Source organism: Mus caroli, chromosome 5, assembly GCF_900094665.2.
Source record: "Mus caroli chromosome 5, CAROLI_EIJ_v1.1, whole genome shotgun sequence".
In the NCBI taxonomy this organism is placed as follows: domain Eukaryota; kingdom Metazoa; phylum Chordata; class Mammalia; order Rodentia; family Muridae; genus Mus; species Mus caroli.
In genome coordinates this window covers 8,897,399-8,912,862 of record NC_034574.1, presented here as the reverse complement: position 1 = coordinate 8,912,862, position 15,464 = coordinate 8,897,399, and the positions used below count along the sequence as shown (strand labels likewise).

The window sequence follows — 15,464 nt, the reverse complement described above, 5'->3', positions numbered from 1 at the left end:
ATATTGATCCTGCCAATCCATGAGCATGGGAGATCATTCCATCTTCTGAGATCTTCTTTAATTTCTTTCTTCAGAATCTTGAAGTTCTTATCATACAGATCTTTCACCTCCTTAGTTAGAGTCATGCCAAGGTATTTTATATTATTTCTGACTATTGAGAAGGGTGTTGGTTCCCTAATTTCTTTCTTAGCCTGTTTATAGTGTCAAAACTCTACCTGAATAAACAATACAAATTTCTCTCATTTATATTTTGTGGCGAAAATTTGTATATGTTATTTGTAGAATAGAGAAATTAAGTTTTATCACATTCTTAATGATTCTCACATACACTGAAAACCTGAGAAGTTTTTGTTGCTGTAGGAAGTGAGGAAACATAAAACCAGATCGAGTGGCACTTGCCACTCACTTCCCATAATCTTTACTGCACTTGTCTAGTTTAACACCAAAGCTCATTAATACATGGCATAAGGACAAGCAAACAGATTTAGTAATATAGGTTTCTTCTTTTCCAGTGTTAAGTTTATTAAATAATGATGTCAATGTTATGTATAATGTAACATTAATAAATAAACCATATTTAGGTTCTACAATCAATCTTTCTCTTTAAATGGCCATAATTACCTCCAGTACTTAGTGGATTCAATATTATTTTAAATGGTCATAGTCAGTGATAATCCTTCTGAATTGAGTTGATATTATTTTTATTTCAAATACTTTGCTACCTCTCATTGCATGTGCTTACTAATTTCCACACCACTAAGTATATATTTCTTCTAAAAACTCCAGATAGTTTGTCACTGTGCATGCAGAATTGAAAGGTCAATTTGTATGAGTCAGTTGTCTTCTTTTACCATGTAGGTTCTGGGCATCCAAGTCTGGTTGTCAACCTTGTTAGCAAGCAGCTTTACCCCAGGATCCTCTCAGTAGCCCAACCCCTGTGATGATTTTTAAAAGCAAAGACCTAATTAAATCAGTCTCAGTGCATGTCCACAGCAGGTATTCACAGACACTCAAAAGCCAAAATGACAAAAGAAGCTACAGAGTGTGCAATTTACCTAAAACAAGAATAAAAATCCATTTACCTTGATGTTGTGAACACTCCATAGACAATCGGATTTTTAGGATCTTTAGAGTTCATTAGGAATACATCCTCTGTTTGAAAACAAAATGTATTAGTTTATACTTCTGATGAGTGATTAACATATATATAATACACATCAAACATCAATCACTTACGCAATTCATCAAAATGCGTGTCAATGCCATTGGGGCCCGGCACAGAGCAAATCAGGCGTGCTTTTAGGAATGTTGTCCATTTATTCACAAGACTTCTGTGTCCTCCAAAGTCATTCTGAAAGATAATAAAAGCCATTCCATAAGCAACTGTGTACAGTAATGCCAATGTCTTTATTTTCTGTGTCTTAACTTCAGACACATAAGTTCAATCTTCATTATTTTTAGTTTTGATTTTTTTATTATTAAATGTGATTTTTTTGTAACTAAGAAGTTGCTCGTTCTTCATTTTCAATGTGTCATAGCCTTTCTATCTGATTGCATGTAAACTATTAACCCATTTATTATACAAGCTTAACCTTATGCCTTTTTAAAAAGCAATTAATTATGATATAATTTTCAATCATTTATTTAACATTTACATATCTGTTATTAAACTCTTTTATGCCTCCTCACCTTGCATATCTGACCTATTCTAGCATGAGTGGCTTTTCCAGAGTGTTCTCCGTCTATTGCATTTTCTCGGAAGAAAAAATATACTTTGTCATCTTCAGGGTTGTCACTCTCTGGGATGAGATGGGCACTGATGAATCTAGGATCTGAGAAAAACAGCATATTCATTCATTTACAACTTAATGAATAATAGTATGACATAGTATTCATTTTTACTTCTTTCTGACTCCTTTGTGACATGTTAAGAAAGTAATATTTCCTTGCTTAGCTCACTTTTTCAGGCTCATTTGACCTGATGCTAGTTCATTATGAATTATATCATAAATTATATTGATTTCAGCAGAAGATATTTTTTTTCAGAGTTCTAGGCATGGGTTGCAAAAGTCACATACCTGAAAATATGATAAAATCAAGGGTTATTTGTAAAGAAAGCAAAGAAAGGGAAAATGACAAATGATGTAGAATCTACTAGTAATAGCAGAAAGTATATCAGAAATCTTCAGAGTTCTTCCTTAAAAATACTATTATCAATAACTGGGTTGGTGTGGCTGTATATGCTATAAACTAAAATTGTGTAATTGTTTATATACTAAGAAATTGAGCAAACCATAAAACTAGCTTTATCCATTTAAAATCCATGTCCTACAGTCCTGATTTAAACCCTTAAATGATCACCATTATCATGTGTTCTATACTGGAGACATCTTTTAAATCTTGCTCTCCTATAATATGCTCCACATTGTGCTTTATGGAGATATACACCTATTTATTTCAGCTAATTATACACACTCTGTAAGTAATGTAGAACACCTGAAATATTTCCCTGAACAAGAATAATGCAGTCATAATTTATAAATAAAATCACCTAGTGCTAGAAGTCTGAAAGAGTCTTAAAATGATAAATCATTTTAGCATTAATTATTGATAAGCTTGCTTTAGTGAATAAAATTCTATTCTATGATATGCCTCCATATCCATGATGAATGGCAAGCAGATATGTGACATAGTTAGCCTTCCTGTTATAGACCAAGAGTTACCACTATACTGATGAGGTTCAACTCTCAAAAATGTGTGCATGTGTGTATGTGTTCACATGTGTGTGTATTTAAATCTCATGTGAATAAACAATATAGAACAATTCTGAGTCTAAAAAATGTCTATTCAGTCATTTGTAACTTTTGTGTGGTCTTTGGCAAATAATTTTTCTTTCAGAACTCAGGTGCTTAATTCTTTAAAGTGGTTTTACTTCATTTGAAGTATTTAAAATAAGGTTCTAACATCTTTTTATCATAAACAGCTTATTAAAATTATTTTAAACTTTAGGTATGAATGCGTGATATCAATGCATACGTAATTAACACTGGTATGGTGCTAAAGGGACTCTTACAGTAAGCCTGGAAATGACCTTCTCAGGCAGATACAAGGGAATGGTGAAAATTGCAAGGCTCTGCTTTCACCCTAGAGAAACGGAAGAAGTTGATCAAATGTCAGCTTCTAACTGATGCAATGTTTCTACAAATACTGGAGTAACAAAGAATTTAAAGCCACCGAAGTTAACTACCTTTTGTTAGATTCCTTCTTGTAGAAAATAATTTATTTTGAATGTAAAGCTTCAGTGAAATCCGTGCTTGTAAGACCACATATAACTTAATCTATTGGAGAAGGAAAGTAGAGCACCCTCCCATAACCAAGCATCAACTTAAGAACACACAGCATTGTAGTTATAATGCATCTTTTATTATTTTGCCATTTTATATTTTTAGACGGTTGTCAACTTGATATTCAAATAAATTTATTTTCATGCAACTCTTACCATCTGTATTTTACTAAATAATTTCTATGTATCTACTCTTTATTTTGATTATAGAAGATCTTAGGCTACTATGATAAATGTTTCCTGTCCTCATGATATTGACACCAATTATCAAGTAGGAAAATATCCTAATTCTTAAGTTGTACAAGAAAACACTAAACCAAGAGTTTAGAAAGAAAATAAAGAAATGGTTCTTACTTTTTTCTCAGAAGTTAAGATGTGAGAAACAAAGGGTGTCTCACAAAGAAGGCAAACAAGTACAGGATGACAGAAACGACAGAGAACATTGCGTCCACAGAGAAGGAAGTGTGGTCAGAGATGTTGACAGAAAGTTTAGATTTAGAAGATGAAGTTCTATTCACGGATGAATAGATCCTCACAGCCGTGGGAAGAAAAAACAATAATGCATTTCAAACACAATAACATTTATATGTTGCTATGTAGAATAATTGCTACTCTTATTGCATCAAAAAATAAAATAAGAAAGAGGGTGGAAGTGAGGAGAGAAAAGGCACAGTAAGGCAAGAAGGAAGGAGAAGCAGCCACAGACAAAGCACAGAAGCAATAGTAACCTCGGTGAGCAAGAGATAGTGAGAAGGAAGAAACGGCTACATGGAATCATCATTTAAATTTAGACTTGATGGCTTACATTCACTTGTAGAAAGTTAAAGGCATGGAGTAATGATTGAAACCATGTAGAATTGAGAAACTCCTGACTTGAACCCATGGCTGAAGAAGAGTTATTTTACAGGGCCAAATGGAGTGGAGAAGGGACATGATCTCACAGACCTCACTTTAGTGCATTTAAGACTCTTTTACACACACACACACACACACACACACACACAATTATCCAGAGGAAGATCAAGTTAGTTGAAATGGAGATGATAAAATGACTCAAAGAATACTGGCTAAATGAGAATAGAACTTAGGCCTTGTTGTGGTTGGAATATAAAGAGCTAAGCATGAGCTCATGTGTTTGCACGCTTGGTCCTCAACTAGTAAGGCCATTTTGAGATGCCAAGGAACCTTCAGCATATTGGGTCTAACTGGATGAAATGGACTGCTAGGGAGTAACCTTCAGATTTCTACTCCAGCCTCATTTCCTGTTCCCTTTCTCCCAGGTTCTAAGATGATCTCAAAACAATTTTCACTACCCAAACAGAGGCCTTCCCTGACTGAATGGTCTGTGTCCAGTATATTATGAGCAATTAGACTTGTTCTAGCTGGAAGTTTTATTAGAGTGATAAGAAAAGTAACTAACACAGATCCTACATCTCAAGGAAAAGTGATTTAAAGTAGAAAGAAACTAAGTGGTTGCTACAGAGGTGGTTTTCCACGGGCTTTTCCCATCTTCCCTCCTCAACCACCCTTTGCTTTGACCTCTAGTTTCCTTTTAGAGTTCTTTATCTTAAGAATGGAGCTCGTGTCTCTAGTTGCATATGTAGCAGAAGATGGCCCAGTCAGACATCATTGGGAGGAGAGGCCCTTGGCCTTGCAAAGATTATATGCTCCACTACCCTGGGATCTAAATTCTGCTTATATAATTGTTTCCCTTTGGACATTTATTTTCTCAAAGTGTTAGCAGAACACATCCCCATTGCTTTCTTCTCACATCCAAATTAAGCACTCCATGGTTTGGCTTAAAAGTTCTCCTCAGTCCTTCATTTCAGACTTGCTGGATCTGGCCTGGAAGGTCCTTTCAAATTTTCATTTCAAAGCTGCTTTGCTGTTGCGTTTCTCGTTTTGGTTAGTACCATCTCTGGTGTCTTTATATAAATAGTCATTTTACGTAAATAGTCTCCACTTTCCGCAGAAGTCCCCTCTGCCTCCTAAATCCCTCAAACATTTCTCTACTGCTTCACTGTGCAGCAGCCTTACATCTGCTTCTGCAGTCATGCTCTCACTACTATATAGAAGTGGTTTTGGCACAAATCTAGCGGCTCTATGGTACAACCTGTTTCCTTTAGCCATCTGTGCAATGCTACAGGCATAAATGCAAATCCACTAATAATGTGTATTCCATACAGCAAACTTCTGGCACCACAGATATGGCAGAGTGGTCATGGTAAGTAAAGATGACACATAGACAAATGTCACACTGAGACACTGATAATTACAGCTGAAGGTGGTCAAAATTTAGACTGTAAGTGATCTACCACAAGAAACAAGTGGTGGAAAAAGCTGCCAGTTACATTACTCACAATGTACCTAAGGTAGGAAAGAAACAATGCGAATGAATGTTGCCCACAACCTAAGCTCCACATGTCTGTCCAACAGAATGGATCACGCCTTCCTTCCTGTGTTTCTTCAACGAACCTGTTAACTATCTAAAACACACCCCACCAGTCACTTTCCGAGCTGTGTTGTTCACATAAAATGACATTTTCTCCTGTCCATTTCTTACCATGGCAATCTTCTACAAAATTCTTTTTATTATAGTCATCATAGGCACTTATTTGGTATTTGCAACTCTCTCTGTTTAGTTTCTTAATTTAAGAGGGTTTCCTCTCAGCTTCTGCATTTTCCCCAGATCTCTGTCCAGGACGTCTGCCTTTGTCTCTTTTCTCCTGGAATACACAGTTAATGTATTTTCTATGCTTTCTGCCTGACCTTCTGAAATTGTGCCTTCTTACACCTCTCAGTATGCGTGGTGGTTTGAATAAGAATGGCCCCCAGAGGTTCATGTAATTGTATTCTTAGTCACCAGGGAGTAGAACCATTTGAAAGGATTAAAAGGATTAGGAGGTGTACTCTTGTTGGAGGAAATACCTCACTGGGGTTGGAAGTCCAGACTCTCTTTCTCTGTCTACAGATCAGGATGTAGTTCTCAGCTATTGCCCCAGCATCTGCCTGCATGCTGCCATGCTTCCTGCAGTGATGACAATGGAATAAACCTCTGAAACTGTAAGCAAGTCCTGGGAAAATGCTTTCTTGTACGATAGTTGCCACAGTTATGATGTCTCTTCACAGCAATAGAACAGTGGCCAACACAGTATGCAAACCCATTCTCTGACACCTGATGCATATACCACAGCTGGAATATATAAAACTCTATTTTTAATACTTGTTTTGCTTCTCCTTTTTAGTTGTTCCTATTTGTTTTCTTTGTGGTTGAGTACTGTATAGAAAACAATGTATAATTAAAAACCAAATGATTTGGTGAATGGATGAGTGAGTCTATAAATAAATTAAAGTGAATTAAAAGAATAAAATTCCCTCTCTTTGTTTAATTACATTTGTATCTGTTTACTTCACCTGCCTGTCTATATATGTGTGAGAATAATCACCCATGCCATACAATTTGTAGAACTTGGTTCTTATGTTTAACCATGACAGGGTCCCATGGACCTTGCTTGTCAGCTTAACAGCTTAACCTTTACTTGTAGATCCATTTTGATGAGCCAAAGGTTACAACCAAGCTGGCCTTGAACTCATGATATGTCTGTCTCTGCCTCTTTTGCATATCCTAAGAGTAGGTGCCACTACAAACAGTTTCCTTTCTGTTTGACATAGTTTGCTTAAGTTATTTCAATGGGAGAAATTCATTATAGACTCAGGAAAGTTTAGGTTTCTGGGTATAAAAGTGATTAGACATGCTTCTTTGACTGAAACTACTTTGAAAAGTTATTGTGTAATGATGATTTTTCAAAACGTTCTCTGAAAGTCTGTGAATGTCCTTTGAAGCTAGGAAAAGCTTTTCTTCTTTGATCTTATCCCTCTGCATTAAATAATTAATGAAGTAAAAATAATTTTCTGTTTATCATTTTTTTAAATTAGATTTCATCAGTTAGAATAAAATAACCCAAAACATGTCCCTGTGTTCTGTGAGCTAAAAACAACACATTTGTTACAAGCTAGAGATTCCCACTGTCCTGAGGATCAGCAAGCAGTCCAGTAACTTGCCTCACCACCAAATCCTCCAAGGAAAAAGCTTACCAGACCCTTCCAATGGGCCACCTTGACCACTTTGTGAACTCTCCTTAGGAGCCTGAGATATCTCCTAGCATTCAAAAAGAAAGCTACCACTCTGTCCAGCTACTTGTAGAAGGGGGCACAAAAGCGAAACAAACAAACAAACAAAATCTATCTAGTTGGCTTTCTTTTTGAGTCTGTGTCCTGTAAACTACTAGAGCCAAAAGGAAAATGTTGATCTCCACTTCTTAGATAGAAATTCTTATTTCATTGCTCCACCAAATCCATTGAAACTAACAAACATAAATAAAAAGAACTCTTGACAATGTAAAGCTAGAGCTTCACTGCCTACTTTCATGTTGAAATGTTCTTTACTCTGTGAAGTTTGCCAAATCCCGGGTGATAAGGTTCAAGGAAATGAGCCACCTCACACACTTCGGACTAATTTCTTGGAATGTGGGGCAGGAAGTTGGTGATAATGTGCATTGAAACCTAAACATCAAACGAAGATGGCAAGATCCATTCCAACAAGATCAAAGGGCGTGGATCTCACCAGCATAAAGCTTCAATATAAATACCATGAAGGGTAAACATAATTGGAAAACATTCTTTCATTTAGGTAGCTTAAAAGGCATGCCTCTGGCAAAGGGACTTTGTCTTTACAGATACTGTGGTACCTTTTGCAATGCTCTGGGCACATGGTAGGAGCTAAATAAATAATCTTATTTATTAATCTTGGGCCAGTGCTGTTATGTGAAGCATGGAATTTTTAGTCTCCTTAATGGCAATAAATCCTGGGTACATACAACACTGTTTTCTCTTCGTCTTTATCTCCTTCACCACCCCCTTGACATTCTTCTGTATCTCATCCCACAGATGGCGGTTCTTGCAAAATTCACGTTCGGCACCACCTGCCACTTGTAACAGTACCACTCTGTTGAAATATTTTTAGCAGCTGCAAATTAAGCTGTCCTTCAGGTGCAATCTCACACTTAATGAAAATGACAACTTGGCACGGGCCATGTGCTGTGTTACCTTTATGATTCATTTGAAAGGTTTAGCTTATTTAAATAAAGAACCATTTCGCTGGTCCCAGCATTAAAATCAATTAGAATATAAAATTTGCCTAATTTGGGCCAGAATTTGGCTGGACTTTTCCACTCAACCAAAAAGTTCCACCAACTAGGGCAAATGATAGAATCTTTTTTTTTTCTGAAAATGAATTAATTATATGTAAATATTAATCAGAGTTTCAGAGTTATCAGAGCATTTTGAAGAAATTAGTTATTTTCTAATATATAATTTTTTATATAATCCTTTGGTAGAAAAACGATGGAATTACTGATTTTCATCTCTCTCACACAAGTACCAAAAGGCCTAGTGAATGTTCCATCCAGACCAGACATTTGTAGTGAAAGTACATGAGTGATTTCTGAGCAGGGCAGCAGGAACATCACAGCATGCCTGCAGAAAAACACATGAACAACAAACAACTCAAGTCACACAGTTCTCTCAACCAATGGTGGCCCATCTAAGAAAGGGAAAGTGAGGAGCAACTGCTTAAAATGTTGCTAACTCATGTACTATGAAGGCCCACGGACCTTTTCTTAAACTTTTAAACAGGATCCTACTGACACTAAGACAGTATGCTCTTAGGTGATAGGAGTTAAACAATAACATAGAAATCATTTTTTTAAACTCACTAAATATTTAATGTTAAACTAGATCAAATAGAGCCATGCATGGTGGTTTGACTTAAAATACCTACATTTCCGAGGCTGAGGCAAGAGCTAATGAGTTCAAGGCTAATCTAGGCTACATAACATGCCACAGTCCAGCCTGAATAGAAAGCCTGCTCCCCATCCAAGTACAAAATGTGAGTTAATGCCAACTAGCCTCAGCTTACTGTCAGAAAGTAGCTATCTCCAAGGAATGTTTGGAGAATTTAAAAAGGGATAATTCAGTTCTATCTATGTCTCTCTAAAGCATTCCATGGGCTTTCAAAACTGCTAGTGGATACTAATTTATAGCACTGTTTATAAAATTCAGTGATATCCTATAAAGTATAAATGTTTAAAAGTTAATGGTAGCATAAACTTTTACAGCTAGCAAAGCAAGCTGAATTAGACATTGGTTGATAAGGAAGCTATAAACCTGTTAGGAACAACTGAGAAAAGTAGACTCATTGTAAATTATTTAATGAGTAAAACTCTCTTGTTTCCAGTATTGAACCCTCTGGAGTCAAAACATTTACTAAGCAACTAGCTGGGAAGTTGGTAAGGGAAAAGTCATCAGAGATGGCAGCCAACAACTAGAATAGCAGGCAAAAGTGACTGCTTTCTTCCTTTAGCTTTGTGCAGAAGAGCAAACAAAAGTCCCAAAGAGCCATTTGATCAGGAACAAGGCCCAGAACATTGAGAATGCAAGGCATGTAGCGTAAGGTCAGCCCACATTCCTGGCTAACAGCAGAAGCAGAGGAGATATATCATTTTTGGCTGTGGAATAGAGAAGTATCTGGCTGCCAAGGAACAGGCCTGGAAGAAGTTTTGCAGCTTAGCTGGCTGGGTAGCTGTGAGAAGCCCTTAGAACAGTTTAACCCTATGAAAAGTTTGAGGCGAGTCACACCATGGAGAGGGAAAGGAAGATTCCAAAAGAAAATGAAAGAGAATGCAAACAAAAGCACCAGGCAGTGCTGATTGTGTAGCTGCCTGGGTGGAACGCATATCATTCTAAAATTCACTCACCCTGAAAGAGATTAAGATACAGAAGATGTTAAACTACAAGCTGGTAGCTGACAGAATGTGAACAGGGTTAAGCCCTTTCTCCTGCTTCAAGCCTCATAGACTGTCCATCCACACTACTTATCCTACTGTGTGCTGCAAGCTGTACATTAAAGCTAATTGCTGTACAGTATGGATTAAGATGCTTGTTTTTGACATTATTGAAAAGCTGGTGGGAAGTTTACTGCTTTCTCCTATCACCCAGTAGGACTATTTGAACTAAATGGTCATAACCAGTCCAGATGTCTGCAGCATTCCTCATCCGAAGGGAAATTATAGCAGAGGAAGTGAAAGCCTTTGGGATATTGGACTTATTAGCATAAACATGTGAAGTTATCAAAACCATCACAGTGGAGTGTCAGGCCTTCAGCTGTCCACGTCAAAGTGCATTAATCTCCACTGCCAACCTTTTCTTTCGTGATGTCATATTGGAGGTAGGGAATGCCTTTTTTATTAATTTACTCATCCTGTTTAAAGCACCCCTATTCTGAAACACTCTAGACTATGCTCTTTACGTCAAAGCCCACACTCTTCCAAGCATCCTTCTTTCCGATCACCGTCACACAATATTGACATGGCACATTTGAGAACAGGCAATAGCATGAAGCTTTTCTGTGAACTGAAAACAGTAGACTCCATCAAAAGTCATCCAAATTCTTTCAATCTTTTTTAGAAGGAGGAACAAAATACCCATGGAAGGAGTTACAGAGACAAAGTTCGAAGCAGAGACTGAAAAAATGGCCATCCAGAATCTGCTCCACCTGGGGATCCATCCCATAAACCATCACCAAACCCAGACACTATTGCAGATGCCAACAGGAGCTTGCTGACAGGAGGCTGATAGAGCTGTCTCCTGAGAGGCTCTGCCAGTGCCTGACAAATACAGAAGTGGATGCTCATTAGATGAAGCACAGGGTACCCACTGAAGGAGCTAGAGAAAGTACCCAAGAAGCTGAAGGGGTTTGCAGCCCCCAGGAGGAACAACAATATGAACTAACCAGTAACCCCAAAGCTCCCTGGGACTAAACCACCAATCAAAGAAAACACATGGAGAGACTCATGGCTCTAGCAGCATATGTAGCAGAGGATGGCCTAGTCAGTCATCCATGGGAGGAGAGGCCCTAGGTCCTGTGAAGGTTCTATGCCCCAGTATAGGGGAATGCCTGGGCCAGGAAGCAGGAGTGGGTGGGTTGGGGAGCAGGGGGAGGGGAGAGAGGATAGGGGATTTTTGGAGGGGAAGTAGGAAAGGAGATAACATTTGAAATGTAAAGAAAGAAAATATCTAATAAAAAAGTCATCCAAATGTTCACCACCCTAAAATAACTAGGTTCACCTCCCTTGTACTCTATTACCCTAGCAAGCCAGACTACAATTTTTTTCCATTCTTTAGTTCTCTTCTATGGTCAATTGTGACAATGTTTTGAATGGCCTCTTCCTACCTTCCAAAAGTACTTTCTGAAAATTATACAGGTGCATTTTTTTTCTCATTTGTGTATTTGCTGTTCTTCTGTCCTTACAATTAATTACCTTTACAGTGCTTTGCATTGTGCTTCTTCACACAGATATGCCAGACAAGAGTCACCATTTATCTTTGAATCTTCCTTAGTTCTTTAGAGGTTTGATCTTAAAATACCATTTGAACTCTACTGACAGTTACCAGTGGCCTGCCTTCACTTAGTTCCTGATGATATAACTACATGGTGGTAATCACACACTAGCACAGTGGCTTTTCTTGGTGTCTATCTTGAAATCTCATCCATAAAGTGAAAATAAAGGAATGTTACAATGATGAAACATCCTACCAGAGTTAAGAAACATCCACCTAGTAAATGCTAGTATGAAATAAGGGGTATTTTTGTCATCCATAAAGAAGAAACATATTAAACTAACTTAGAAGTTAGGGAAGACTACGTGGGCATTATTATCCATACTGACATGCATAATATTGATATGACAAGACTTGGCTTAGGAGACTCAAAATTTCACTTGTAGAGCTAGACCTTAAATAAAACAGTTCCTAGCCAAACCGAATCTGTGTGGATCACAATCAATGGACAATTACTTGTCAAATGGTCCTGTGAAGGTTCTATGCCCCAGTATAGGGGAATTCCAGGGCCAGCAAGCCAGAGTGGGTGGGTTGGGGAGCAGGGGGAGATTGGAAGGGATAGGGCTTTTTCGGTGGGGAAACTAGGAAAGGGGATAACATTTAAAATATAAATAAAGAAAATAACTAATTTTTTTAAAACCTAGTTTATGTACTGAGTACACTTAGTAGAATCTTGTATTGTTTATTTTTAAGTTGCATTTGGTGTAATCAAAGTTATGATATTTGTGCCTAAAAAATGTAAAGGATTAAAATGACTTTGATGTGAAGAGAATAAGAATTCTGATGGAGACAATGATTGAACCATCACTGGGTGATGTGCTGCTTCCCTTCTTCACAAGCATTCTGGATGCTGTAGCTTAATCCCAATACCCTGAGGTTTTTAACCTCTGAAGCTTGCTAGCTTCTCCTCTGTCCGGACTGCTATCTTACTATCAATTTTAATTTGAAACTATTTCTTAAAGACTTTTCATAGCTATCATTGGTATTTTAATTTTGTTTCATAAATTTTTCGACTCTATCAATGTTTTCTGTAATGTTTTAATTCTTATCAGAATAAAAGCCATCTCTAACATTGATAGTACTTCATAACTAATTAATGTATTTATGTTCACTCTATGTTTACCATTGTCCTTGGTACATTTTTGGTAGGAGTAGAATATCATCTGGCACTTTATAAACATCACATACATAACTACCATAGCGCATGCTGCTTATCAACACTCTGAAGAGCATATTTCAGATACCTCACTAAAAGCTAATTTTATCTCACAAACTGTAGAAGCCCTGAAAGTACATTGACTTCATTAAAAAATTAATGGATGGGTCCCCAGGTGGGGCAGGCTCTGGATAGTCCTTCCTTCCATCTCAGCTCCAAACTTTGTCTCGGTAACTCCTTCCATGGGTATTTTGTTCCCCATTCTAAGGAGAAACGAAGTATTCTCACTTTGGCTTGCCTTCTTCTTGAGTTTCATGTGTTTTGCAAATTGTATCTTGGGCATTCCGAGTTTCTGGGCTAATATCCACTTATCAGTGAGTGCATATCATGTGAACTTGGGACTTAAAGGATTAGACAAAATTAAGAATATTGAACATGTAAATTAGTCATCACTCAGACATCTGTGCCTTATATTGTCAAATATGGAGGAGAGATATTTTGTGAACTTTATACTTAACCCAGACATATCAACTAAAATGTTTATTGGCATTTCTATCATTTTACATATTTATGTCTTCTTACCTGAAGGAACCTATAATATGCTTAACTGTATTAGACCTCCAGTAATTAAATTCATGCCATAAATGTGCTCATTTGTCCTCAGCTACGCTCTCACTATCCATGCTGTGCTTTTGAGTTATATTGAGTATAAAGTAGTGTGTGATTAGATTAAGTGGTTTAGTAATTTGATCAAATAAAACAAAATTTCATGCTGTAAGTGATTTCTAGGAAGAAAAAAAATTAAATTATTTCACAATGTTTGAAGGCACACTCAAATTCCTTTGGGGCCTTGATTTTTATTTTATTTAAGGATTTCAAAGGCTTAAGTCATACTTTGTATCCCTCTCAAATTTCAACAAATTACAAATATTTGGAAGAAAATAATCATTATGCTCTTACATGTGATTTGAGAGATGAATAAAATATCTTCGTCTTTAAAGAGAAAATTGTGCAGTAAATGGAGTCCAGAGTCACAAAGTAAATATTTTCTATAAATTAATATTAAAAATATCTTTGAACTTGAGAAAAAGCATGCTAACACACCCTTACTTCTACTAAAATAGAGCTTCCTGTTTAGAAAGCCCTACGATAAGAGGTAATTCATGCTTAAGCAATGATAATACTAAAATCATCCCTTAAAGAAATATTGGTAGAGTTTCAAGAAACATGACACTTTCTGACTTGCCTCATTTGAAATTAAAGAATGTCTTTCTTCCCTTTGCCAGAAATCTATCGCAGTTATGCATAGTGTGCTTACTCTGATTTAAATAAGTGTGATTTTTTTTTTTTAAGCTTCCATGCCTAGTTAAGGAACTAAGAAGCACACACACACACACACACACACACACACACACACTCAACACACCAAGGAGATAGAATACAACTATGGTTTAAATCCCACTGAGAAGGGAAGAGAACCCTTGAGCACTTCCTGTCACATCCTCCTGCCATACTTCACTCCCTCCTAAGACTGAAAATAGAGACCCCCCCCCACCGACCCAAAGGCTGAGATGCTGCTTGGATAATCATATGTAGCTTTTAGAGTAACTGTAATAATTTCACTTGGATTAACATTATCTCTCCATGCATTAAGAACTTCAATTTGGTTTAATTATTTCTTTATATCATGTTAAAATATTATTATTTAATCCTAGTTCATGTGCTTATATCCACCAGTAGAAAAGTTATTCATCTAATTTTTAAACTTGGAATAAAACATAGCATCCATATATTTTCTTCTTCAATATTTAAGTGAAGAGATTTATTATAGAATTATCTTCATAAGAATTGCTTACTTGTGCTTAGATTCTTCATTTGTTTTCATTCTTAGCTTTTCTTTTTGTGAAACACTGCCATTCTTAGTATTACAATCACATCTAACACAAATGACTTAAAAATCTCTTCCATCTTTGTTGGGGTCCTGACATCTTCCATAATGGTATTATGCAATTTTCTTGATCTTATATCTTGTATATGATTCAATGACAAACTGGTTGATGAGGTGAAATTGTGTCCCAAAATGATCAAGCAAAACAAGTAAGGAACACAAGCATGAAGTGCCAACTTGAGCCACCTAAAATATAGGCATATATTTAATTTCCAAACATAACTTTTCCTTGGAAGTAAGTCATGCGGAAAATCTGGCTTTTTGAGTCACACTTTCATAAATAAAGACTACTTTCCACATCCTTCTAATAATTACTGGCTAAACTCCTCCTGAATGTGTAATTACAGAAAATGTTTTTCACTGTGAAAATGTAAAGATGTCTCATGACAGATGGAGAAGGTATGCTTGTGCTGTCTGTCCTTGTCGCAGGGCAGCCGGCAGTCTCCGGATTCGTTAAATGTTTCCCCACGGCGCAGGGTCAGCTGACACTCGCCAGCTACCCACAACACCCGCCACAGGATCTTAAGACTTCTGGTGAGTGGAGCACAGCTTCTGCTCCA

General features: G+C 36.9%; 1 protein-coding gene across 2 annotated transcripts in view; it reads right to left on the bottom strand.

Moving 5' to 3' along the window:
• The window catches only part of Sema3a (semaphorin 3A), a 203,393-nt gene that overhangs the window by 43,352 nt on the left and 144,577 nt on the right, over positions 1 to 15,464 (bottom strand). For both annotated transcript variants that reach the window (XM_021162359.2, XM_021162357.1), the window contains 3 exons: positions 1,690 to 1,832; positions 1,237 to 1,351; positions 1,083 to 1,152 (listed from right to left, as the gene is read on the bottom strand). In XM_021162359.2, coding sequence (XP_021018018.1) covers positions 1,083 to 1,152; positions 1,237 to 1,351; positions 1,690 to 1,832 — 328 coding nt within the window. The remainder of the gene's footprint in view (positions 1 to 1,082; positions 1,153 to 1,236; positions 1,352 to 1,689; positions 1,833 to 15,464) is intronic.